The sequence below is a fragment of the Ceratotherium simum genome, chromosome 5, assembly GCF_057802395.1.
Source record: "Ceratotherium simum simum isolate JZ-2026a chromosome 5, ASM5780239v1, whole genome shotgun sequence".
Lineage (NCBI taxonomy): Eukaryota > Metazoa > Chordata > Mammalia > Perissodactyla > Rhinocerotidae > Ceratotherium > Ceratotherium simum.
In genome coordinates this window covers 48,445,550-48,473,486 of record NC_141904.1, presented here as the reverse complement: position 1 = coordinate 48,473,486, position 27,937 = coordinate 48,445,550, and the positions used below count along the sequence as shown (strand labels likewise).

The 27,937-nt window shown below is 46.2% G+C and overlaps 2 protein-coding genes across 2 annotated transcripts; both read left to right on the top strand.

Annotated features, from left to right (window-relative positions):
* The first annotated feature begins 463 nt into the window (after positions 1-463).
* LOC147917027 (serine protease 44-like) lies at positions 464-4,971 on the top strand. The gene is made up of 4 exons (XM_087430865.1): positions 464-952; positions 1,326-1,588; positions 2,366-2,523; positions 4,043-4,971. Exons 1-4 carry the CDS (start codon positions 813-815, stop codon positions 4,277-4,279), a joined length of 798 nt encoding a protein of 265 aa, XP_087286991.1. The 5' UTR covers positions 464-812; the 3' UTR covers positions 4,280-4,971.
* A 1,794-nt stretch (positions 4,972-6,765) lies between these two features.
* LOC101405557 (Putative serine protease 45) lies at positions 6,766-15,659 on the top strand. The gene is made up of 5 exons (XM_087430863.1): positions 6,766-6,942; positions 12,830-12,977; positions 13,500-13,774; positions 14,645-14,808; positions 15,147-15,659. The coding sequence occupies exons 1-5, from the start codon at positions 6,819-6,821 to the stop codon at positions 15,378-15,380; spliced, it is 945 nt and encodes a 314-aa protein (XP_087286989.1). The 5' UTR covers positions 6,766-6,818; the 3' UTR covers positions 15,381-15,659.
* Positions 15,660-27,937: the final 12,278 nt, after the last annotated feature.

Genomic DNA, 27,937 nt, shown 5'->3' with positions numbered 1-27,937 from the left:
ATAGAATGAATTACATCTTCAAAGGCCTTAAGAGCACTACCTAGATTAGTTTTTGGTTGAATGACCAAGAGTTGGGAATCTTGGAGGAGCAGCTTTAGAATTCTGCCCCTGCCCAGGGTTTCCGCCAACACGAGGGCAGGGCCGGGAGCCCCCGCGAGGGGGCGCCGCGAGAGGGCCGAGACGGCATGCCCATGGCGTCCGCGGGCGGGGCCGGTGGCGGTGGCGACGGCTCGCTGGGCCTCCTGGTCTGGCTCCTGCTTCTTCAGCCCCGGCTCAGTGAGGCCCGGTTGGGCGGGGAGGGGGCGAGGCTGGGCTAGGCTGCTCACGTTGGGGGTGGGACATGGGGAGGGTGCCTTGGGAAGAGGCCCGGGGTGGGCGAGTGGGGGATGGGCTGTGCTCAGGCCAGCTCCTGTTCTCGCTGGTTTCTCATCTTCCCCAGGTGAGGGTTCCGGGCCCAAGGAGGATTCCGCAGTGACCCCTGCAAGTCCAGAGGTCCTCTCACCTCCAGGGCACCTGAAATCCCTGAAGATTCCAGAACCCACAGTGGGAGAAGCCTTGGAATCCCACCCGGCCACTCCGTCTGGACCGTTCTCCCCTCTAGGTACTGCATCTGTACAGGTCTGTAGGTCCAGGCCTGCCTGGGAGGCTAAAGGGGAACACTGCCCGGGGAGGTTGAAGGGTCCCACTCTGTCCTGGAGGGTTTGAGAGGAAACCTGGCTCTGCCCTAGTGGTGGTGGGCAGGGAGTGGGGGCAGCAGTTTCACCTCCAGTCCCCTCTCTTGACTGAGCCGACCAGGATGTGGCCATCGGAGTATGAGGATAGTTGGTGGAATGCCAGCCCAGGAGGGGAAGTGGCCTTGGCAGGTGAGCCTGCAGATCCGCGATCAACACAGATGTGGAGGCTCCCTCATTGCCCGGCAGTGGGTGCTGACCGCGGCCCACTGCATACTTGGGTGAGTGTTACAGGCTCTGGGCTTGGGCCCATGGTCAGGCTGTAGGACCTGGAGCCAATCCTGTTTCCCTCCCAGAGCTTCCTCTTCCTCATCTGAAAAAGGGGTCACAGCCCCCTAGTTTTTATTCAGTCTGGAGTGAGACCTGAGAACTTGAGTTTCTACCAAGTTCCCAGGTGCTGCTGCTGGTGGTCCTAGGGCCTCACTTGGAGAACCACTAGCTAAAGTGCTTAAGGGTCCAGGGAGGGGATGTGGTTTGAAGGGAGGGAAGTGGCTGATGGCTGCCACAGGACCAGGCTGGGAAGAACCTGGAAGGTGTGGAAGGGGAGTGTAGACCCTCCAGGATCTCTGTGAGGGCCATGTCCTCTTCCCACAGCCATGAGGAATATATGGTGAAGCTGGGAGACAACGTGTTAGGTCCTAATTCCAGAAAGACTCTGGTGGTTCCAGTTCGAGACATCGTTTCCCATCAGCGTTTTGAAACTAGAACTTTGAGTCACGACATTGCCCTTGTTCTGCTGGCCTTCCCTGTGAACTATTCCTCATTCATCCAGCCTGTGTGCCTCTTTGGAGAGGCTTTCCAAGAGAAAACTCGGGTAGAGTGCTGGGTGACTGGATGGGGCCGACTGGCAGAAAACGGTGAGACTAGCAGGCAGAAAGCTGAGCGGGGAGCAGCCTGGTGCCCTGGGGTTGGCCTGCAGGCTAAAGGGAGGGACAGGGAGGCTGATTCTCTAACAGGTGGCAAGGGAGGAGGTGGAGAAGATGCTGCTAGGAAGTAATTGAACTGCATTAAGAATTACTATTGGTATGTTAGGACCTGGGGGTTGGGTACCAGGTATGGTAGGTTCCTTCCAGGGTGGATTTCAGCTCCAGGGTGATGAGCTGTCTGCTAATCAGAGCTGTCCTTCTCTGCAAGTACCTGCAGAGAAGGTACCACCCTACCCAAGTGGGTAGGGAGCTTCTTGTGCCCAGGACTGTAGGCCAAGCCAGAGGAACCCTGTTGATGAGACTGTGGGGCCTCCTATCTCTGGGCAGAGGCTGTATTGGTACCTCTGGGGCACTCCCCGTCTGAAAGTCTGTGATTCTACTGTGCACAGGATACCTGTCACTGGTACTATTGATACTTGGAGTGACAGAAGCTTGTTTTTGATTTCAGGATGGTAAGGCCTCGCCTCTTCCTGTCCTGATCTGTTCTTCCTTATCCTGTCTTGGCTTTACTTTTTATCTCCTCCTCTGCCCATGTCAACTTTCGGCCTCAGTTTTCTCCTGTGTCAAAGGGGACAGTACCCACTGCCCTGCCTTTCTCTGAGCGAGCGGCAGAGTGTGAAGGCACTGGTCCAGACGTGCAGTGGTTTGGGGGCTCCTGTCCTGTCCCACTCATGCAGATCCTCTCACTCTTAAGTTGTCTCTCTCTAGTTTCAGCACCAGCGCCAGAACTTCAAGAGACTGAGCAAATCCTTCTTCACTACAAGGAGTGTAATGAGGTGATCCGGACAAAGATAGCAGTACATCCCAACCTAGTGAGAAAAGGGATGATCTGTGGCCATCAAGAAGAGGGGAAAGGTCCCTGCCGGGTCAGTTCATGGGTCCCTTGCTACCTCTGCATTGAGGTTGTCCCCTCAAAGCTTCCTCATTCCCAAGTGGCAGGGCTATTTGCCACCTCTTCCTTTTGCCCCTTGACTCAGGAGATTCATGGGGAGAACCCCTCAGCGTTCCCCGAGCTGGCCTGGCCTGTTCCTTCAAAAAGGAGCAGCCCTTGCTGCCAGGGGGCGCAGAAAAAGTGTGGGGAAGTTGGGGGCGGGTAATGCTAATAAGTCCCTTTAATCAGGGCACTGACTGTGCCAGTGTGAGCGTTTACCCACATTAGCGCAGAGAACCCACCTCACAGCCTTGCAACACAGACATCGGACCTGTTACACACATGTGCTGAGGGCCACAGACGCAAGTTCAAGGTCCCCCTGTGAGGGTCTGCAGGACTCCTGGGCGCACAGTCTTCACTCTGCACCGAGCTGCCTTCCTGAGGAGGGGGGCATGTGAGCAGGGTCTTAGAGGTAGAGTATTTGGATTTCTTAGAAAGAGGAGAACAGCATAGTGGGGAGAGGGAGCAGCATGTACAGTGGCTCAGAGGTGTGAGGGAACCTGTCACATTTAGGGTGTGTTTTACAGGTCTGGAGCAATGAGGTGGCAAATATGGCCAGAGAATGGGGTTGGAGTGAGAATATGTGTGCCTGGAGTGCTGTGCCAAGTTTCTAGATACTGTCCAGGCAGGACTATAGGCCAGGAGTTTGTTTGCATCATCTAGGCAATGATGTTGAGTTCTGACTGGGACCTGGGGCAGTGGGGTGGGTGAAGGAGGTGTGTTTGAGGTTGCATCATCAGTCCTTGGTGACTGACTGTATGTGAGGGTGGGGGTGAGGGAGAGGTTGAGGAGGACTCTGACTGAGCTGGTTGGTGGTGGGGCCACGAGGGTAAGCCTGGGAAAGGACATGGAGAGTTCTGCTGGAGGTGGGGGTAGAGGTTAACTGTGAGAGTTTGAAGAGAGGGGGAACTGATGAGTGGATGGTGGGTTTGGAAGCAAGGAGAAATTTCAGGTTAGAGGTGAAGATTTCGGGATCCCCTATCCAGGGGTGATGTTCAGAATATTTTGCAGTTGTGGAGGCTTAGGTCTGGACAGTCAGAACAGACACTGGCATCAGGGCTGGAGCAGGGCTCTGGAGGCTGCTCGCTGTGCCAGGAGATACCCCTTTAGTCGCTGGGTCACGGGAGGTTTGTAGAGGATCACGGGGAAGGGGTCAGCAGCAGTGGAGGAATAGGGGGCGTTAGAGAGAATTTCAGTATATTACCAGCAGTACTGCTGTACCGGGGCCTACGGGCTTTGTATCTTGTGTGCATCCCTGAGCACCTGGGAAGGAGCAGTATTTCTCAGAGGATGTTAAAGTGTTCAACTCTCAAATCTCAGTCACAGAAATCTGGGCCTGGTGATGCCTGGGGAAGACCCACGTGTGCCCATCTCCCCAGCGCCTTGCAGTGCAATCAGCCTGTTCTGATGTTAATCCTCTTCCATTCCTGTGGTTTGTTTCTTTCTTTCTCCAGGGAGATTCTGGGGGCCCCCTGGTCTGTGAATTTAATGACACGTGGTTCCAGGTGGGGATTGTGAGCTGGGGCATTGGCTGTGGTGGCAAACGAAATCCTGCAGTTTATACAGAAGTTAGTTTCTACAAGAAGTGGGTCATCGATCAAATCAATCAGGCTTCTTCTCGGGACTCAACAGGCTTCTTCATCCTACTCCTGTGTCTGGTGCTGCCCCTGGGCATCCTGGCGACCCCGTGATCACCCTGGCCCAGTCCCCCCATGTTTCTGAGTCTCGCACTAGGCCTCTCCTCCGACCTCCCACTCCCACTCAATGCCCTTTCCTCAAGTCCCGGTTGGGATCCACTGACCCTGTGGAGATCCACAAAACAGAGAGTGGCAGCACGACTGGCGTCCTGAAAATGTCCCAGCCTGGTGCCCTGGTCACCTGCCTCGGCCATGCCTCTGCCTTGGATGTGCTCTGCCTGCAGGGAAGGAGGGGGGAAACCACTCCAGCTAGAGGGCCAGCTGACCTGCCAGGTGGAGCATGAGGCTTCAGTGACATCTTCGAGAGCATCTACCAAAGAGACGGCAACCATGAGACAGCATTAGCCCCAGTTGTGGTTGCACAGCTCCACCTGACACTTTGTCAACCCAGTCAGCTTGGTGGTCATTCAGAGAGTGAAGGAGGAGTCACTGTGTCCCTGCTGAGGTGTGAGGCCCGGGATCTCCACGTCTGACTCGATCGTGTGGGGCTGGGAGAATTTCCCCTGCAACCCAGTGTGGATCCACCTGTGAGTGGCCTGTCTCTGCCATACAAGCCCTCCTGGGGCAACTCAGTCTTGGAACCCCCTTCCTTGGTGCCCTAGTGGCCACATCCACATTTACCCCAAGTTGTGCTGAGGCATTAAGGAGTGCAGAGATTTCAGATGTCAACTGAATAAACGTTTGGAACGTGTTCTTGTGTGTTCTGAAACTCTGCTCTCTTCGAGGTTGTGGGGTTGCATATAACATCCTCTGTAGAGCACTAGTTTCCCATTTAGGTAAGGAACTATTCATAGTTCTTGTTAAGTCCTGGAGGGAGAAGTGAGTCCCCACCTGCTCAGATGTGAGTCCTAGGGATGGTTTCAGCCAGCGGTGTCCTGCTCCCTGTACTCCTGTTATGGTATCAGCGTGTCTGCTGGGAGCTTTGTAGCCTAACCTAACAGCATCTGCAGCTCAGAATAGAGAATCAAGAGAGACTGAACTGGGAGCAAGAATGAAGTTGGGGCATGAGAAATATTCCTCCTCTTCCACTGCTTCTACTAACTGCTCATCCCCACTTTGTTACCATAGATCTGCGCTGCCACACGGAGGAGGGCACAGATATTCACTATACTAGTCACCAGTTCTTTACCCTCATTCCAGGGCTGAGTGTCCCAGAGTCTCTCTGACTAGCTGTTGATCAACTCCTCCCCAATCTCCCATTCCCTGGCTTTCCAGGGGTCAATGTTGTAGCTCCCAGATATCCGTGGACTTCAGAGGGCTGTGTCAGTCCCATGTGTTGCCCGAGGAAGGCTGGGGTTCAGAGACTGTGAGCTTACATCAAACCCAGTCTATTAATAAGTATGGAACCAGCGCTTTAAGAATATTCATGGGTTAACAAAATAAATTTGCCTTCTTGTCCTTATAAAATCCCAATCAGGTGTTCTTGGTCCGCAGGTAGCTTTTCTCCATCTTATGGCTCCCCTCAGCCCTGTGGTTCACGCTTTACCTGCATCAGAATTTCCTGGAGAGCTTGTTAAAATACAGATCACTGGTTCCACTCCCAGAGTTTTCAATCCTGTAGGTCTGGGGTGCAGCCTGACAATGTCATCTCTAACAAGTTCCCAGGTGATTCTGCTGCTGCTGCTCTGGGGACTAGACTTTGACAACCACTGCTGCCCTGCATTAACACGAGTAGAGAAGGCAACATCCTCTTGGCCACCTCTACTCACCTCCTATTGGTGTGAACTCACCATGTGGACCCCCTTAGATGCCAGGCTGGGGAATGTGGTCCCCAGGGGTGGACCCCTCCATACTAGACAAGAGAAGCAGGAATCTTGGTGGTCATCTCCCAATCTCTGTCACCCCCAGCAGACTGAAAGCAGCCTTCTGCAAAAACGCCCTGTGAAAGCCCAAGGGGTAGCATATGCCACCATCTCTTTCAGTTGCTATCATTTAGTGGGTGGTCTGTGGAAGAGGAGGACTTTCCCTTCTCAGGACTCCTCCAGCACTCCAGTTCAAGTGTTCGGTCCAGCTCAAATGTCACCTTCTCAAAGACATCTCTCTCGGTTCCCTAGCCTTCCTGTTCTTTTCTTGTGCTTTCTACATCTGTTTGGATTCTCAAATCAATATAAATTGTGAAACTCCCCAATGCACCAAGCCCAGGGGATGAGGGTGTGGTCAGAGGCTGGACGACAAGATGCTATCACCTGGATTCTGGTGTGCCTTCACCGGCCCTCTTCTGGGGGCAGTGGCACCAACTTAAGGCACTTGGGGGTGCTTTCATGGGGCTGGCCACCAAGGAGGCAGTCATAGATCAAGGGCTCTGAGGTCATCTTCAAGTAAGAGGCACGAGGCGGGGGTGCACGAGATGCGCCAGTACGTGCAGGGGCGTGTCCAGGGCGCCATCACGTGTCAGGACGTCGTCACGTGCTGGAGGCGCCGTCGGGTGTTGGAGGCTCCGCCGTGTGCTAGAGGGGCCCTCCCTCGACGTGCGCCATCACGGGCCGGGGCTTGTGGGAGTTGCCTCGGCCACCGCTGTGTGGAGCCGGGCCTCATGTCCCCCTCGCTGTGCAGCTTCGGCGCTGGGCCTGGAGCGTTGAGGCCCTGGGGCCTGAGCCGCCGCTTCCTGCTGCTACTGCTGCTGCTGCTGCCGCCACTGCTGCCGCTGCTGGACGCAGGTGAGGCGGCGCCTTCTCCGGGGCTTTTCCCCGTCCTTCCTCCCCACCGCCCTTCGCCACCTGGCACTCGAGGCAGGGGCTGGCCCCCGGGAATGGCTATTTGGCCATTGGGGCTCTGTGACCCACCACCCCACGATCGCCTCTCCTCTGCCCCCTCCCCTGCCCTCGCCAGGGCTATTTCCGGGATCCCAAACTCCTGCCCTCTGGCCTCCTCCCTCAGGCGCCACCTGTCCTGCAGCCTCCTGGGACCTGCAGTGGGGAGAAGCCCTACCTTTTCTCCTCGCCCGTCAGCCGCTTCCTTCCCCTGTCAGTGTGGACGTCGGGGCTGAGACCCGAACCACCCTCTTGACAGCATCGTCAGGCCTCTCCCACTCTACCCTCCACCCCAGGCCCTCTGATCTTCCCGGGGAGCTCGGCACCCCTGGAGACCCCACTCCGGCATGGGCTCTGGGGGACAAATTCGGGGTCTCCACCCACTTAAACAAACATTCCAAGTTCACCTTCTTCCCAGACCCTCTATTCCAAGCCACTGTGCCTCACTAGCAGCTGCTTCGTTGGCTCAGAAGAGGCAGGCCCTCAGATGCTGTCTCCTTTGACTCCCTCCAGCCCCCAGGGGCCCCTCCAAACCTGACTTCTCACCATCCTTACCCATTTCTTTAGGAAGCAGAGACATGCCTCCTCTTCAAGGTAAACCTGCTCACTGGTGCTGTGGACTGTGGGCCCTCCCTGTGCTATTCTCCCTCCATCATCCTCTCTTCTAGATCCTTATCCTCTCTCTTTCTATTTTCTGTGTTTCTTCTCCCTCACTGCCTCCTCCTCACTGCCGGATTTCTCAACATAAGAATTTTCACTTTTTCACTTCATGCTTCCTTCCAGTGTTTCCTCACTTTGCACTTAATCCTTAGCCCATTCCTGGCATGTCTCTGCCTTTACTATCCTTGACCTTTCTACTATTCCCCCCTTTTTCCTTTTCTCTAGCCCCTTGGCTTCTCTCAGGCAATGCCTCCTGGTTTTCCTCTACCTCAAGGAAACTCCCTTGCTTTTCTGTGTCCCTCCTGAGCCACCCATGCTGTGTTCATCCCTGATGTATTGGTGTTCCCTAAGGTGCTGTCTGGGTTCCCTCTTCACTGCTCTCTGGGTGGACTCACTTGCCGTGGTCATTGAGCTGCCATTCATGTGATGCTGCCTCGCAAAACAAGGTGTCTGGATGTGCAGCCACCTACTGGACATGTCCACCTGAAAGACCTAGAAACATCTCAACTCCTTGGGGTCCAAAGTTGAGGCCCTCATCTTCCTAGCAACTGGGTTCTCTAACTTAGTAGATAGCAGCCACTCTTCTCTAAAATCAGAAACGGGCATCATCCTAGAATTAGCCTTCTCCCTAAGTTCCACGTCCAGCTTACCATCTCTGTTCTCACTGCCTCTTCCTCATTCAGACCTCCTCATTTCTTGCCTGGGTTCTGCAGAGCCTCTGGTGGGATCTAATTGCCTTCAGTCTTGTCGCCTTCCTTTCTATTCTCCATGCTGCCTTCACAAGACAAGCCGGACCATGTCACACCTCCATTGGCCTCCCTCCTCCCAGAAGGTCTCACCCAGGCTTCTTGGCTGGCTTATGAGGCCTCTGGGATTGACCCCTGACTTTCCTCCCCTGCCATGGTTTCTTGCCATCACAGGCCTTGACCTTTAACCTCTGGAGTCTCTGACATGCACCATGGTGTTTCTTTTGTAAGGAATGTCGTTGTCACTTTTCATTTCTGTTTTACCTTCTTATCTTTAAGACCTGAAACAGTAACCCCTCTTCCCAGAAGCCTCTCTGTCCACCACTTCTTCTGGGCTTACCTGATATCTGTGGCCTTGTCCATGCATTGATCTCACCCAGGTGATTGTGTGTTTACTTCTGTCTCCCCTGCTGGACAGCTTGTTCCTCAAGGGCAAATACAGCAGTATCTGTCTGATACACCTTTGTTCCCTTAGCCTTGGGCTCCAGGCTGAGAACCGAGTGGGAGATTAGGAAATATTTGGTGAATGAATGAATGAACTACTTAATGAAAAATACACTTTTTCACTGTCATCCTGTCACGACCTCTCGCTTCATCTCTGTCCCCCTTTTCTCCTTCAGGTTACAAAGAAACCAACACCAAACCAGGTGGGTAGGGTGAGCCTCTGCTTCAGGAGAACCTCAGCTCCTGGGAGGGTATGTTCTGAAGAGGGTCACATAGGTAGAGTTTCTGGGTCTGTAGGGAGCAGGAATTTAGTCTAAAGGACCTGCTTTCTAAAGAACAGCCTGTGGCTGCCAGGACATACAGACCTAAAAGTGCAGAGGAAAGAGTATCTGGGCCTCGTGTGGGAATGCAGAGCCTCTTTGAATTCAGCCCAGACTGCATCCCATCAGAGGACATGTCCAGGAAGCTGATGCAGACTCTTCCACACAGAAACCTTTTGAGCTCTAAACTCTTCAGTTGCAAGTGGAGCCTCCGGGGCCCTGTGGCAGTGTCTTCAGAGCCCAGCTCTTCTGGGGTCTTCCTGTCTTTTTCCTTAGGCCTTCAGGTGTGGAGGGTTGGGTTGCTCCTGCTTGTTCATGGGCTTCCATTGTCACAGATCCACCCTGATTTGTTATGGATTGTTTGGTTGATTAAGTTAGTTATTCCTGCTTGTGTCCATGCCACACTCCTGTACCCTCTTCCCCCTCCTCCCAACATGTCTTATGTGTTCAATGCGTATCTTTTTGTTTGTGTGTATTCCTGTGAAAATCTACATTGTGGTTTTGTGTGCATGTATTTTTAACTTATGTAAATGGTATGTGCTCTAGATCTGTTTCCTCCTCTTTTCATTCAGCCCCATTTAAAAAAACATTTTATTTGGAAATAATTTTAAACTTACAGAACATTGCAAAAATACAAATAGTATGAGGGACACATGCATACACACACACAATTTTTTCAGAATCAGTTGAGGGTAATGTATAGCATGGGTCTTTATCGGTAATACTTTGGTGTGTATTTTCTAAGAATATTCTCTTGGATAACCCCAGTATACTTATCAACTTAAAAACTTTACATTGATGCCATACTTTTATCTACTGTCCGTATTCCACTTTGGTCAGCCCTCTGCATTCCTACCAGCGGTTTGTGAAGGTGTATATATTGCTATGTACCTACCAACCCTTGGCATGATCCACCTTTTACCAATCCAACCTTTTTTTTTTTTTTTAAATTTTATTTATTTATTTATTTTTCCCCCAAAGCCCCAGTAGATAGTTGTATGTCATAGTTGCACATCCTTCTAGCTGCTGTATGTGGGACGCGGCCTCAGCATTGCCGGAGAAGCGGTGCGCGCCCGGGATCCGAACCCCGGGCCGCCAGCAGCGGAGCGCACGCACTTAACCACTAAGCCACAGGGCCGGCCCCAATCCAACCTTTTATTTTTTGCCAATCTAATAGGTAAAAAAAAAGACTTCTTGATTTAATTGACATTTTTCTCATTATTAATGCGTTTGAACATGTCCCAATGTGCTGTTGGCCTCTCGAGTTTCCTCTCCTAATAAGTTATCTGTCCTTATCCTTCGCGTATTGTCTATTGTTCTTTTTTCTTGTTGATTTCCTAGAGTTCCTTGTATTTTCCTAATAAAAGTCTTGTATTGATTTTAGATATTGCAAATATTGCCCCCCAATCTGTTATCTGTCTGTTAACTTTGTTCCTGGGGTCAAAAATCCTTGATCTTGATGTCATCAAGTTAATCAGCTTAATGCTTTATGGTTTGTGTTTTGAGGTTTTGCTTAAGCAGTCCTTTCCCACCCCACCTCACGTGGTCTACTGTTAACTTTACAGTTTTACCTTTCATGTTTAGGTCTTCAAGTGTTCCTACAAAGGAATCCAGTTTTCTTTTTCTTTTATAGTGAGCCAGTTTCCCCAGCACCATCTACTCAACAATCCATCCTTTTCCTGCTGATTGTGGTGGCTCCTTTGTTTACATTAAATTCCTGTATTCCATGGGGCAGTCTCAAGCTCTCTGTTCTTTTCCATTGGTCTGTTTGTCTGTCTTCATCAATACCACACTTTTTGTTATTATGGCTTTGACGTGTGTTTTAATATCTGCTAGGACAAGTGTCCCTTCTTTGCTCTGCTTTTTCAAACACTGAAAAATTTGTGGGCTTTTGTTTTTCTATTTCAATTTTAGAGTAAGTTTATCAAATTTCTTAAAAATTCTAACTTGGAAAGTGATGTTATAGATTAATTCTGGGAAAAATTACATCTGAAATATTTACTTGTTCATTTTAAGAGCAAGGGATGTCTCTCCATTTATGGCGATCATTTTCAGTGTCCTTTATTAGAGTTTTAAATGTATTACCACAGAAATCTTGCATAGTGTTGGATAAGTTAATTCCTTGGTACTTTATAAACTTTTGCTATTGAAAATGTATCTTATTTTTGAATATATTTTCTAGTTGGTTGTGCTGAGGTAGAGAAATATTACTGATTTAAAAAATAAGTTGTTTGGGGCCGGCCCCGTGGCTTGGTGGTTAAGTGAGCGCGCTCCACTGCTGGCGACCCGAGTTCGGATCCCGGGCTCCCACCGGCGCGCTGCTTCTCCGGCCATGCTGAGGCCGCGTCCCACATACAGCAACTAGAAGGATGTGCAACTATGACATACAACTATCTACTGGGGCTTTGGGGGGAAAAAAAAATAAATAAATAAAATCTTTAAAAAATAAGTTGTTGAAGTATTATATACACACAGGAAAGTACACAAATTATAAGTGTCCAGCTCAAGAAATTATCACACAGTGAACACACTGGTTCAGTCACCACCCAGGTCAGAAAGTAGATCAGGACCAACACGTAGTACCAACACTCCCTTATGTGCTCTCTCTTACTTCCTCTGCCCTCCCACCACAAAGTACCGTTATTCCTGGCTTCTCACAGTATAGATTCTTTTTGCCTGTTCCTTAAGGTTAGATGATGTTTGCTGTAGGTTTGTGGCATATAACTTTTATAAAGTTAAGGATTTCCTTTCTATTCCTAATTTGCTGAGTCAAAAGTGTGTTTTTTTTTAGTCATAAATATGTGTTGAATTTTTCAGATGCCTCTTTGTGTGTCTATTGTGAAAGGCACATGATCTTTCTCTCTTTAGGGAAAAAGAATGGTTTATGTGGAGAATACACTGAGAGCTCTTCCATTGTGGGACCACCCTTGCACTCCTGGGACAATCTCTACATGATCATGGTGCATTATTTTTTAAAAATATAATGTTGGCTAATATTTTATTTATAATTTCTACATCTATGTTCATTCATACAGTAGTACAATTTGATTGTTGGAACTACGTGCAAATTAAGAGTGTCTCAGCTGTGAGTGGGGGGCCTCTGTGGCCTCCATGCTGGGCCTCTTTCTTGAATGTTCTGTGTAAAGACTTCTGACACAGCTGTCTGGAGCTTTTCTTGACTCTGAGCAGTGTGAGGACAGAGGCCTTTTGTATCTAAGAGATGCAGCAAGCATTATAGCCTTTCAGGAATGTGGTGTAGGGATTTACCCCAGAAACAAGGAAATGCATTTCTTGTCCTGGGGCTCCTCCTGTGCTTCTCCCTTGGTTTGGGGTTCTGTACTAATTGCTCCCTGTGTGTCTCAGTATCTCTCTCTGTCCTCCTGTGATGTCTGTATGTCTCTGTCTTGATGCTTTTTATTTCGGTCATTGTCGTTTTCTGTCTAGCTCTGTGCTTTTGAGTAGGCCACTGCCCTTCTCTCACCCTCAGTCTCCCCCTCTTTGAAGTGGGACCAGGACCCTGAGTTTACAGCCTTGTGCAAATTGCCCCCAGGGGCATCTTGTTCTCCGTCATTCTTATCCTCCTCTATGTGGCACCTGTGTCTCCCTGCACACTTGTTCCTGCAGTTTGTGCCAAACCCTGGTGGTCAGAGAATTTGAGTGTGACCCGCCATTGGCCCTGGGAGGTGAGCCTACGGATGGAAAATGAGCACGTGTGTGGAGGGTCCCTCATTGACCTCAGCTGGGTGGTGACTGCTGCCCACTGCATCCAAGGGTGAGTGTGGCCCCGTGTCCAGGGCCTGGAGAGCCAGGGCTGCAATGGGCCCAGCCTAGCCTCCTCGTTTCCTCTTTGAAACAGCGTGGGAGAGGGGGTGTTGGGGGAGGGGTGGGAAGGGATGTCCAGAACAGGGAAGAGTCATGCACAGGATCTCACAGTGGGTCAGGGCCTGAGCTGGGGCAGGAGCCCCAAGCAACAAAGACTGTATCCTAGGCAGGGCCACAGGAAACCCAGTGTATACCCCCACCTCTCACACACATGAGAACATACCTGTATACCAACACCTACACACCTGCATGCACAACACATAGACCAGGCCACCTTGAATCACCTTGAATGGTGAATGAGGAGGCAGTCATATCTCTGCTCCTGAGGACCCCCAGGCCGGATTAGCAAGATGGAGTGAGCGAGCAAATCAGGCAGGACTTCTGCTAAGGGAAAAGGTCCTCGGTGGAGGTAGGAGCATAGTGTTGCCTGGGAACCTGACATCTACCAGGTGGGGCTCTGTGTCTCCTGTAGCACCAAAGAGTACTCAGTGATTCTTGGTACCTCTAAGCTGAAGCCCACGGACCCCAAACAGGCTCTCTCGATCCCTGTGAAGGACATCATTATGCACCCCAAGTACTGGGGCCGGACCTTCATCATGGGTGATATTGCCCTTCTCCAGCTTCACACTCCTGCCATCGTCAGCAAGTACGTGCAGCCGGTCTGCCTCCCAGAGCCCAACTACAACCTGAAGGTTGGGACACAGTGTTGGGTGACCGGCTGGGGCCAGGTTAAACAGCGCTTCTCAGGTGAGCAGGATGGGATGGGAGGTGGGGTGTGGTACCACTGAGGGTGATGTTCTTTCCTTCAGGGGCCTTGCCTGCTGGACCCTCTCATGGTGCCTCTCAGGAAGCTTGTGGCCGTTACCTCTGTCCCCTGGTTCTTTGGATGTGTTAGGACTGCTGCTCATGTGGGAGCCATTTTCATGGTTTACACCATGGTGCTTGCTGTGGGCTCCTTATTCAGGCATAGCAGTGCCTGAATCATTTGCCTCTTACAGAAGCTCAGAGTCAGGGACTCATAAATTCACTCACTCACTCATTTGTTCACTTGACAAATTTCGAGCATCTGCCACATGGTAAACCCTTGGCATTGAGAATACATGCCCTGCCTGCAGGGGACTCATAACTGAGTGTGGGCGGGGGTGCAGGCTGACAAGGAAAGAGGCAAAGATTTTGTCAGGTGATCTTGAGGTCAAGCCAGGAGGGATCTGGGTTGAGCTCTGGGCAGAGGGTTCTGACTGAGATGCCTGAAGGAGGAGCGAGTGTTAGTCAGGTGGCAGAGGGCACAGCCAGTGCAAAGCACAGAGGCTGGAGAGAAGCAGTACGTGGCTAGGGTCTCAATATATAAGTTTCGCCTTGAAACTTGGATTGTGGCCTACTTGATTCAGAAGCAAAAGTATCCCAGAAAGAGGGATCCTGAAACAGAGCCTGAGACGGTGAGGGACTTGGCAGACGTGGTCCACACTGCAGAGGGAAGGATCAAGTGAAGGAGGGCAGGGAGGTGTGAAGGGGCGTGGCTTCACTGAGTCTCAAGGATGGAGGTGACAAGACACGGGGAAGAGGCCAAGGCTGAGTGGAGTGAGGAGTCAGTTCTCACCCCGCTGGGCTCCTCCACAGTCAACTCCACGCTGACCCCAGAGCTGCAGGAGGCTGAGGTGTTTATCATGGACAACAAGAGGTGTGACCAGATTTATCGCAAGATGTCCTTCATCCCCCACGTTGTCCCCCTTGTCCTGGGGGACATGATCTGTGCCACCAATTATGGAGAAAACTTGTGCAATGTGAGTTTCTGGGAGGTTCTGGCCGCTGTCCTTCTTCTGTTGGGAATGACTCTCAGGTCGGGGGACAGTTCCCTGGGGAGGGGTTTGCTTGGTCTCCCTCTTTGTCACCATCACCCAGCAATGCTCTGCTCCCGTCTTCCTTCTCCTGTGACTTTGATTTTCCCTGATTTTCTGGGTTGGGTTCTCCAACTGAGAAGCTGAAGGGTGGCCCAGGTAGTGAGATCCTCAAGGATTGAAAGAATCTTCCAAGCAGAACTCAGAGGGGACATTCTGGGCCCCTGGCTCCCCTGCATCCCAGGTGAGTCCAGAGCCTCCATCACTCCTCTCTCTTTGCCTAGGGGGATTCTGGGGGCCCGCTGGCTTGTGAAGTGGAGGGCAGATGGATTCTGGCTGGGGTGTTATCCTGGGAGAAAGCCTGCGCCAGATTACGGAATCCAGGCGTGTACACCCGCGTCACCAAGTACAGCAAATGGATCAAGACACAAATAAGCCATGGGGCTCTCTCAGGCCCCCGCACCTCCGCCTGGCTCCCACTCCTCTCCTGGCTGCTACTGCTCCAGATGGGCCCTTGATCTCTCCTCTCCCTTCTTCTTCCTGCTTTGCCTCTGCTGAATGGGGCCAGATCAAAGTTAGACCAAGGTCATGGGTCTGTATTCAACAAGAATCAAGGTGGGGAAAGAGTGGCCCCTGGGAGACTGTGTCCTGTTTTGGCGTCCCAGTGGGGAGGGATGTGGTAGATGACTAGGCCTTGGGTGATCAGGAGAAGGGAAGTGTGGCCTAGAAGGGCTCTGGAATTGGGACCAGAATAGCAAGGATTAAATTTGTGCAAACATGAGCTGGCTCTGTTCTCTTTTCTGGGTGGCCCTGGGGGTTGGGGGTGGGTAGGAGGGCAGGGCCTCCTGGAATTAATTCTGCCAGGAGGCTCCCCAGAGTAGGGGCTGATGGTTTTTGCTGTATTACTAGTGCTGGGGCATAGGGAAAGGGCCTGCGCCTGAGGCTTCGGTTTTATCATCTGTAAAGTGGGCGTGCTGTAAGGGAGTGGTTGAAACATGCCCTGTAGGCTAACAGTAGGAAGGACCCACATATAGTGCTCCAGAATCAGCTTTCATTTTTTTTAATGGCACTTAAACTGATTACAAAACTATTGCATGTTCACCTTCTACATTTTTTTCCTTTAAAATTTTTTTTTTAAAAAAATTACAAGCAATATTTGAATACATTTTTGTTGTGATTTACTAAAATATTCAAAAATACATGTAAAGATTCCCCCTCTCTGATCCACCAACACCGCCAGTGCTGCTCCCCTCCCCAGAAGTAATGGTTTTTAGCGTACTTAAATAAAAGATCTTAATGACATTTTACATAAATGGGGTCTTATGTGTGTATTATTAACCTACATTTAAAAAAAAATTGAAAACCTTTCTGTGTCAGTCCCTAGAACTATTCATAATTTTACTTGACTGCATGTGTTCTGTGCAGATGCAACATATGCTGTTTAACCAGCACCAGTTTTTAGGCTGTTTCTGACTTGTCTGCACTGCAGCAGTGCTGCCGTGAGCACACTCCAGCATGCGCGGGGGTGAGGGTGGGGGCAGAGACACTCTGAAGCATTTCCGCAGCTGTCTTCCTAGGAGTGGGCTGAGGGGGGGACAGGCAAAGGAAACACAAATTTAATAATTTTGGATGAATACTATCAAATTCACCCCTCCCAAAAGCTGAAACAGTTTACATTCACACCTACAGTGTACAAGAATGAATGTTTCCCCTTTTGCTAAAAATGGATATTGTTAATCTTTAAAATTTTGCCCATCCAATGGTAGAAAGTTATATCATTGCTGTTTGAATTTGCATTTTCTTGATTGCAAAAATGTCTTTTTATGTGTTTATTGAAAAAAGGTGTACTTTTCTCTAGTAAATCCCCTGTTCATATATTTTGCCTATTTTAAAAATTGGGTTGCTTATCTTTTCCTTATGGCAGATCTTTATTTTTTCTGACTATTAAGCCTTCATCAATTATTTTACAAATATTTTCTCCAGTGAGCCCCTTGCCATTTAGAAATATGTGGAGTGGGTGGGTAATTTTTCCATAAAGACTTTTAAAATTATCATGGAGTCAAATCAGTCTTCACTTTCTTTATGGGTTTTTTGCCTTGCTTAAGATGGTTTTCTCCATCTCCAGATTATAAAAGCTGTCTTCTCATATTTCTTTTAATATTTTGATAAATTTATTTTTTATGTGTAACTATAATCCATTTGAAATTTCTGTTTATGTATGGTGTGAGGTGGGGATCTAACTATTTCCAACTAGATAGCCAATTTCATTGAAACTATTTCTTGTCGAGTCCATCTTTTTCTTGCTGATTTGAATGTCCACATTTATAATAATGAAATCCCAATATATTCATGGGTATGTTTTTGAAACCTCTATTATTTCCCTACCAATCCATTTGTCCCTGGGTTAGTGCTGTACTGTTTCAATCAGCTTTATGTTATGTTTTGTTAAATAATAGTGAAAGCTCTCTTCTTTTTTTAAAAAATATTGCCTAATCTACGAAGGTTGTCGTCCATGTAAACTTTAGAATCAGTTTGTCAATTTCCATTAAAAATACTATTGGTATTTGAATTGAAATTAAATACACAGACTAATTTGGGGAGAACTATCATTTTTACAACGTTGAGTTCCTAACCAGGGATATGGTATATGTCTCCATTTATTCATCTCTACTATTCATGGATGTCTGGAAAAACATTGTTTATTTCTAAATATTTTACAAATTTTGGTTATATTTATTGTGGCTGTTATCTTTCACATTACATTTTTTCTGATTTTACGTGTTAAGTATTTTAAAGCTGTTGATGGGTTTTTAAAAAAAATAATGATCTTGATTCCTGACTGTCTTGCAAAACTGTCTTATTTAATTCAATCATTTTTCAGTGGATTCTCTTGGCTTATTTTTGGGTAACTAAATCTCCTAAAAATCTCCTTTTTGAAAGTCATACCATTTATTTATTTTGTTGTCTCATTGCTGGAGACCTCCAGCACAATGTGAAATAGTAGCAATAATGGTGGGAGTACATGTGCTGACCCTGACTTCATTCTTTCATCTATTCCACAGATATTTATTGGGAGTCTTCTCTGTGCCAGGCACTGTTTTGGGCCCTGGTGATGTGGTAGTGAACTATTAAAATAATTATATGATTTTTGTTATTTAATTTGTTCACATACTGAAATACATTACAGTCATGCACTGTATACTGACATTTTGGTCAACAACAGACCACGTATGTGATGGTGGTTCCATAGGATTATAATGGAGCTGAAAAATTTGTATCACCTAGTGAGATTGTAGCCATCATAATGTCATAGCACAACGCATTACACGTGTTTGTGGTGATGCTGGTGTAAAAGTGGTACTGCGGGGGCCGGCCCCATGGTGTAGCGATTAAGTGTGTGCACTCTGCTGCTGGCGGCCCGGGTTCGGATCCTGGGCGCGCACTGCCACACCGCTTGTCAGGCCATGCTGTGGCAGTGTCCCACATAAAGTGGAGGAAGATGGGCACGGATGTTAGCTCAGGGCCAGTCTTCCTCAGCAAAAAGAGGAAGATTGGCATGGATGTTAGCTCAGGGCTGATCTTCCTCACACACACACACAAAAAGCTAGTGCGCTGCCAGTCGTATAAAAGTATAGCACATACAATTGTGTAAACCACATAATCCTTGATAATGATAAACGACTATGTTACTGGTTTGTGTATTTACTATACTATACTCTTTAATGTTACTTTAGAGTGTACTCTTTCTACTTATATAAAAGTTTACTGTAAAACAATATGCTTGGGGGCTGGCCCCGTGGCTTAGTGGTTCAGTGAACTTGCTCCACTACTGGCGGCCTGGGTTCTGATCCCAGACGCTCACCGATGCACAGCTTGTCAGGCCATGCTGAGGTGGCGTCCCACATACAGCAACTAGCAGGATGTGCAACTATGACATACTACTATCTACTGGGGCTTTGGGGAGAAAAAGGGAAAAAAATGGAGGAGGATCGCCATGGATGTTAGCTCAGGGCTGATCTTCGTCACAAAAAAAACAAAATGAAACCAAACAATATGCTGTGTTATGCTGGCAGCAGCCTTGTATATCATGTTTACCACGTCTCTTGATTGCATCATTTTCCTTTGTGCTTGATTTAATCTCGTGTTGTTTTGTTCATCATGGCCCCTAAGCATACAAAATCCACTGCTAATGTTGCCAGTAAGAGGCCATGTCGAGTCATTGACCTGGAAATGAAATTAGAAGTGATTAAGGACAACGAAGGTGGAAAATCAGTGATGGTTATTGCTTGCTAGTCAGGCCTGTCCCATTCCACCATAACTATGATCTTGAAGAACAAGAGCAAAGTGATGGAAGCTGTTAAAGGATCTTCTTCATTGAAGGCAATAAGACTAAGAAAAATTCAAGAAAGGTGTATATCAGACATGGAGAAACTTCTAATGACCTGGATTGAAGACCAAACATAGAAGTGTATCCCCTTCAGCACTATGATGATCATGGCCAAAGCAAAGTTTGTTTGCGGTGTTGAAAGAAAAAGATGGGCCTGACCATGATATTGAATTTACTGCTAGCTGTGGGTGGTTTAAATGATTCAAGACTCGCTATTCATTACATAATGTGAAAGTGAGTGGTGAGTCTTCGCGTACTGATGTGAAGGCAGCGGAATAATTTTTGGAAACTAGATAAGCTGATTGTGGAGGAAAATTACTTGCCAGAGGAAATGTTCAATATGGATGAAACCTCCCTTTTCTAGAAACGGATGCCTGAAAGAACTTTCATCCATAAGGAGGCCAAGTCAATGCCAGGTTTCAGGGCTTTTAAGGACAGGATAACAGTCTTGCTTGGGGGCAATGTTGCAGGCTACAAATTGAAACCCTTTGTGATCTGGCACAGTGGGAACCCCAAGGGCCTTCAAGTATATCAGTAAGCACACACTGCCAGAGTACTACAGGAGCAATAAGAAATCAGGGATGACTCAGCTTCTCTTCCAAGATGCCGTCCTGAATTGCTTTGCCAGCAAAATGAAGAAGTACTGTTTGGAGAATAGCATACCTTTCAAGATTTGCTTATTGTTGGTAATGCTCCCGGACATCCTCCTTTTAAAGGTGATCTTTATCCTGCCAAAGGTTGTTTCTTCTGCCAAACACCACCTCTTTGGTCCAACCGATGGATCAAGGAGTTATAGCAGCTTTTAAGGCCTACTATCTGAGGAGGACCTTTGCCCAGGCTATTGCTGCTACTGAGGAAGACACTGATGCAGTTCTGGAAGGATTACAACGTCTATGACTACATCAAGAACCTTGCTTGGGCTTGGGGTGATGTTGCTAAGGAGTGTATGGCATCTGGAAGAAGACACTGAAGAGGTTTGTCCATAACTTCAAAGGATTTGCAAAGGACGAAGAGGTTGCAAAAATCAACAAGGCTGTGGTTGAGATGGCAAACAACTTTAACCTGGGTGTAGACAAGGATGACATTGAGGAGCTCATAGAGGTGGTTCCTGAGGAAATGACTAATGAGGCGTTGTTGGAACTGGAACAGGAACGCACAGTTGAAGGAGAGGCAAGAGAAAAGGAGCCTGCAGGAGAAGAAAAAGAAGAAGAACCCCCAAGAAAATTTATAGTGAAGGTTTAGCAGAAGCTTTTTCAGACCTCAACAAGCTCCTTAAGAAATTTGAAAACAGGGATCCCAACACCGAAAGTTTTCATTAATACAGAGGAGTGTTCATGGCGCATTATCTGCTTGCAAGCAAATCTATGATGAAAAACAGAAACAAACCAAGCAGACCACCATGGACATGTTTCTGAAAAGAGTGACAGCTCCTCAAGAAGAGCCTCAGGCAGGTCCTTCAGGAGGTATTCCGGAAGAAGGTGTTGTTATCGCAGGAGATGGCAGCTCCATGCATGTTGTTGCCCCTGAAGACCTTCCAATGGGACAAGATGTGGAGGTGAAGACGGTGATATTGATGATCCTGACCCTGGGTAGGCCTAGGCTAAGGTGTGTCCTTGTGTCTTAGTTTTTAAAAAAAAAGTTTAAAAAAAAAATTAAAAAATAAAAGAATAGAAGAAAGCTTATAGAATTAGAAAAGAAAGAAAGAAAATATTTTTTGACAGCTGTGCAATATATTTGTGTTTTAAGCTAAGTGCTATTACAACAGAGTCAAAAAGTTGAAAAAATTAAAAAATGTATAAATTAAAAAAATTACAATAAGCTAAGGTTAATTTATTATTAAAGAAAGAAAAATACTTTTTATAAATTGAGTGTAGCCTAAATGTACTGTGTTTGTAAAGTCCACAGTCGTGTGCAGTAACGTCCTAGGCCTTCACATTCACTCACCACTCACTCACGGACTCACCCAGAGCAACTTCTGGTCCTGCAAGCTCCATTCATGGTAAGTGCCCTATGCAGGTGTACCATTTTTTATCTTTTATGCTGTATTTTTACTGTACCTTTTCTATGTTTGTATACACAAATATTTACCATTGTGTTACAATTGCCTACAGTATTCAGTACAGTAACATGCTGTACAGGTTTGTAGCCTAGTAACAATAGGCTTTACCGTATAGCCTAAGTGTGTAGTAGGCTATACCATCTAGGTTTGTGTAAACACACTCTATTATGTTCACACAATGATGAAATCATGTAATTATGCATTCTCAGAATGTATCCCTGCTGTTGTGTGATGTGTGACTGTACTAGATCTCAATAGATTTCTTAGATAAATCCTTCAATATACTGTGGAATCAATTTGCTGGCATTTTGTTTAAAATTTTTGCCCAATGTTGGACTGGCCTACAGTTTTCCTTTTTGTTCCACCTTTTGTTCAAGTTCAATGTCATTGCTACGTTAGCCTCTTAAAACAGGGTGAGAGGGCTTCTAGTATTTTTCTATGCCCCAGAGCAGTTTATTTAACACCAGCATTATCTGCTATCTTAGGTTTGGTAGATTGTGCACATAAAACTCACTGGGCCTGATGCCTTTTTTAGGGAACAAGTCTTTGACTATTTAAAAAATATCTTTTATAGTTATTTGCCTAGTTTGATTTCCCACCTCTTTTTGCATTAGTTTTAGTATATCAAATCACTTGATTTAGCTTAGATTTTAAAATTCAAACTGATATATAAAATTTGAACCTTTGGCCCCTTTCCTAATATTATTTATACGTATACTGTCTCCCTTTTCTTACTTATTAAACATTAGAATTGCCAAATTTTTGTCTATTTCATAGATGTTTTCAAAAAACCATCTGGTGTACTTTTATTGGTTAGCTTTAAGGGAACCCTCCTCCTCTCATTTTACGCCAGGTCCTGGTCAGCCCACCCACACCCTCTGCCATGCTGCGCATGTTCTTCAGGAGGAAGCTGTCACACTCCCATCTCCCAGAAAGGGTGGCTCATTGACTTGGTCTAGTTAGCATAGCCGGTGCCCTGGCCACCTGACCCCAGTTAGGTTATCCCCATCAGCATAAGGCATGGTTAGAGGAGAGACATGCACACTCTGTATCTCTGAATGTGGATGAGGAAGCAGAAGGTTATGGGCTGTTGGCAACCATTTTTCAAGAGGAGACTGACTCAGGATGAAGCTGCCCCTACTCAAGAGAGGAGAAAGAAATTTTAAGCCTGTTGGAGTGAAAGTTTCTCTTACTTGGGAACTCCTAAATGGTACAAACTAACTTTTGGTTTTAGTGATCAAATCTGCTTCTTTTTGTTTATTTTATTTTATTAAAGCTCTTTTAGCTTTAGTAATGCCAACCTTCTAATTTTGGGGGATTTATTTTATTGTTCTTTTTCTAACTTTTTGAGTAGTATTCTTAGTTTATTATTATAGACTTCTTTGGTTTCTAATTTTTTCATTTAATTCAATAAAATTTGCTCTGAGTCTCGCTTTGGCCATATTTCACAGAATTTGGTATGTGTTGACCTTACTGTCATTCATTTCTATATTGTTTTTAATTTCACACTATATTTCTTATTTAACCCGAGTTATATATAGAAGGGCATTATTTAATTTCCTGATGGATAGTTTGGGGGAAGGGAGGGGACTTCTTCTTTTTCTCTATTAAAGATTATATCACAATATGGATTTAATTTCTGCATTTTGGAATTTATTGAGGTTTTATTTGTGCCTAGTATTTGGTCAGTTTTTTTTTTTTATTTATTTATTTTTATTTTTTTATTTTTTTATTTTTTTTTTATTGCAGTAACATTGGTTTATAACATTGTAAAAATTTCAGGTGTACATCATTGTACTTCTATTTCTGCATAGATTACATCATGTTCACCACCAAAATACTAATTACAACCCATCACCACACACATGTACCAAATTATCCCTTTCACCCTCCTCCCTCCTCCCTTCCCCTCTGGTAACCACCAATCCAATCTCTGTCCCTATGTGTTTGTTTATTGTTGTTATTATCTACTACTTAATGAAGGAAATCATACGGTATTTGACCTTCTCCCTCTGACTTATTTCACTTTGCATTATACCCTCAGTGTCCATCCATGATGTCACAAATGGCTGGATTTCATCGTTTCTTATGGCTGAGTAGTATTCCATTGTGTACATATACCACAGCTTCTTTATCCATTCGTCCCCTGATGGGCACTTAGGTTGCTTCCAAGTCTTGGCTATTGTGAATAATGCTGCAATGAACACATGGGTGCATGTACCTTTACAAATTGGTGTTTTCAAGTTCTTTGGGTAAATACCCAGCAGTGGGATGGCTGGATCATATGGTAGTTCTATCCTTGATTTTTTGAGGAATCTCCATACTGTTTTCCATAGTGGCTGGACCAGTTTGGACTCCCACCTGCAGTGTATGAGAGTTCCCTTCTCTCCACATCCTCTCCAACACATGTTGTTTCCTGTCTTGTTAATTATAGCCATTCTGACGGGCGTCAGGTGATATCTCATTGTAGTTTTGATTTGCATTTCCCTGATAGTTAATGATTTTGAACATCTTTTCATGTGTCTGTTGGCCATCTGTATATCTTCTTTGGAGAAATGTCTGTTCAGGTCTTTTGCCCATTTTTTAATTGGGTTGGTAGTTTTTTTGTTGGTAAGATGCATGAGTTCTTTATATATTTTGGAGATTAAGCCCTTATCAGAAGTATGGTTTGCAAATATCTTCTCCCAATTGTTAGGTTGTCTTTTCATTTTGTTGATGGTTTCCTTTGCTGTGCAGAAGCTTTTTAGTTTGATGTAGTCCCATTTGTTTATTTTTTCTATTGTTTCTCTTGCCCGGTCAGACGTGGTGTTTGAGAAGATGTTGCTAAGACTGATGTCGAAGAGCGTACTGCCTATGTTTTCTTCTAGAAGTTTCACAGTTTCAGGTCTTACATTCAAGTCTTTAATCCATTTGGAGTTAATTTTTGTATATGGTGTAAGGTAAGGGTCTACTTTCATTTTTTTGCATATGGCTATCCAGTTTTCCCAACACCATTTGTTGAAGAGACTTTCTTTTCCCCATTGTATGTGCTTGGCTCCTTTGTCAAAGATTAGCTGTCCATAGATGTGTGGGTTTATTTCTGGGCTTTCGATTCTATTCCATTGATCTGTGTGTCTGTTTTTGTGCCAGTACCATGCTGTTTTGGTTACTATAGCTTTGTAGTACATTTTGAAATCAGGGAGTGTGATACCTCCAGCTTTGTTCTTTTTTCTTAGGATTCCTTTAGCTATTCGAGGTCTTTTGTTGTTCCATATAAATTTTAGGATTCTTTGTTCTATTTCTGTGAAAAATGTTGTTGGATTGGTCAGTTTTAATGAAAGTTTCATGTGCATGTTTTTTTTGTGTGTGAGGAATATCAGCCCTGAGTTAACATCCGATGCCAATCCTCCTCTTTTTTTGCTGAGGAAGACTGGCCCTGGGCTAACATCTATGCCCATCTTACTCCACTTTATAAGGGATGCCGAAACAGCATGGCCTGACAAGCGATGTGTTGGTGCGCGCCTGGGATCTGAACTGGCGAACCCTGGGCCACGGAATTGGAGCATGAGCACTTAACCGATTGCACCACTGGGCAGACTCCGGCCATGTGCATTTGAAATGAAAGTGTTGTGTGTTTTGAAACAAAGTTCTAGCTGTAACTGATTAGATCTGGCTTGTTGATTGTGTTATTCAGAACCTCTCAACACTTCAAGTATTTTATGTCAGTATAATCTGTTGATTTCACGAGAATTAAGACTGTCTATTTCTTCTTGCAGTTCCAGCAATTCTTGCTTTATGTTTCAAAGCCGTGATGTTAGGAGTGCACGGTTCATGCCTACTAGACCTATACCCTCTTGGAGGGTTATACCTTAGCAATATAAAATATGCCTTTTGCCCTATTTAATATTATTTGTTTTTTCAAAGCTCTAGATCATAGAGTTCATGCCTACTTCTGCTGTTCTAATTGATTAGGGTATAATTTTATATTTTGTACATGTTTCCTACAGATTTTCCTTGGGTTTATTTTGCACCTGTACTATAAAAGTTTCTTGATTGGAGCATTTAATTCATTTATTTTCATTCTCTCTCTTTTTTTTTTTGTGAGGAAGATCAGCCCTGAGCTAACATCCATGCCAATCCTCCTCTTTTTTTGCTGAGGAAGACTGGCCCTGGGCTAACATCTGTGCCCATCTTACTCCACTTTGTATGGGACGCCGCCACAGCACGGCCTGACAAGCGGTGCGTCAGTGCGTGCCTGGGATCCGAACCCGGGCCGCCAGCAGTGGAGCGCGTGCACTTAACCGCTACACCATGGGGCCGGCCCCTAATTTCATTCTTTCTTTTTTTTTTTTTTTTATAATTTTATTTATTTATTTATTTCCCCAAAGCCCCAGTAGATAGTCATATGTCATAGTTGCACATCCTTCTAGTTGCTGCATGTGGGACGCAGCCCCAGCACGGCCAGAGAAGCGGTGCGTTGGTGCGCGCCCGGGATCCGAACCCGGGCCGCCAGCAGCAGAGCGCACGCACTTAACCGCTAAGCCATGGGGCCGCCCCTCATTCTTTCTTATTCAATAATAAATACCTTTGAAGTTATGGATTTGTCTTCAACACACTCAATAAATTTTTTTATGCATTGTTCTAATTATTAGTATTTTCTAAGTAGTTTATGTAATATTTTTATTTCCTCAAAATAAGTTAATAAAGTTTAAAATTTTTCAAGTCATTTGGTTTATTTTGCCTACTCTTTTGTTATTAAATCCTTGTTTTATTGCATCATGGTAAAAAATGTGGCCCAACTAGTTCTACTTTTAGGGAAGTTATTGTGGTTTTCTTAGAAGTCTAGTGTGGGGTTGATTTTTTGTAGATATTCCATCCCTCAAAGACAGAGAGAATTGGAGAAGACTTTCTCACTACAAGTGAGGTTTTTCAATTTCTCTTGTATTACTGGTTGATTTTGCTTCATATGTTTGATGTTATGTTATTGATGAATAGAACTTTATGATGTTACATAGTTATTGCAATTTTTATCTTTTTTCAACATAAAATAACTTTTTTTTTCCTGTTTAAAGCTTTTGTCCTGAATCACATTCTTAGAGATTAACATTGTCCTCTCTATTTTTGCTTGCATATATTTAATATATTTTGGCCCATCTTTTATCTTTCAACTGCTTCATGTCATTTTGTTTTAGGTGGGTCTCAAGTAGCATGTGAGTGGATTTTTTTTTTCTACCCAATACAGTCATGTGTTGCTTAATGATGGGGACATGTTCTGAGAAGGGCATCGTTAGAGGATTTCATTGTTGTGCGAACATCGTAGAGTGTACTTACACAAACCTAGATAGTGTAGCCTACTACACACCTAGGCTATATGGTACTAATCTTATGGGACCGCCATCACATATGCAGTCTGTTGTAGACCAAAACATCATTATATGGTGCGTGACTGTATAAGAATTGTTGACATTTAAAAGTAGGGTTTTTTTGTATTCACAGTGGTGGTGGTAATGGATATGGTCTTTATTCAATTATCTTGTTTTGTTTTATTGATTGATTGTTTCCCCCAGCGTATTATTTTCCACAAAGACAGAAGAGTAGACAGGGTTTTTCTTCTCTGGATTTTCTTTCTTCTCTCTCTCTTTTTCTTCTTCTTTCCCCCTAGAGGAAATCTAATTATAAGGATAATCTTCCTTGATTTTCTGCCATATATCCCTAAAAATGGTTTGCTTTGCCCATTTTTCAGTTGCATACAGTATGTACCTTTTGTGTCTGACTTCTTTTACTCAACAATATGTTGATGAGATTCACCATGTTGTTACATGTTGTGGTCCATTTTCATTGCTGTTGAGTATTCTGTGCACCCATCATGTCTCTGATGGCAGTTGGGTAGCTTCCAGCTGGGGCTCTACCCAACAGTGCCGCTGTCAAAAATCTTGCATGTCTTTCCTGCTGCCTATGTGCATGACTGTTTCTAGGGCTCACAACCAGGGCGGGGAACTGCAGATTGTGGGGTAGGCACATTTTCTGCTTTACTAAATGATTCCAAACAGTCTTCCACAGCGATGGCCCCAGTCCATCTCCCCCAGCAGTGTGTGAGCAACCTCACTACCCCAAGTACTTGACAACACTGGCAACAGGGTGGAGCAGGAGTGAACCATCCTCATGGACAGTGTGAGGAGCATGGGTTCCTTGGGGAGGGGACCTCGGTGGAGTGGGCAGGAGGGATCGCAAGATGTCATTTATTTTGCTGATTCATGAAGACCCAGGCCTGCAAGCTGCATCCTCTCAGGAAGCCACCTTCCCAGGCCCAAAACACCTGGCCTCCCTATACCCAGGAGCCGTTCTCTTGAAAATGCAGAACCTATGGGAAAAAGGAAAACTCCAGTTCCAGCTCGGTCACCTACAGCAGGAACTAGCCACCCCACTATTAGTGCCTCAGTTTCCACACTCCCAGGGGGCCCATGAGAAGGGCTTCATAAAGGAGCTTGGACTAGGCACTAGGGGTGCCTCACAGGCCAGGCACCAGGCACTGTCACAAGCTAGATACCTGGTGCTGTCACAGGCTCAGGGTTGGGCACCAGGAGCACAATTCCAGGGAGGTACCTGGCAGCAGCAGCATGTTGTGGACCTGGCGGGGCCTTGCCATGACC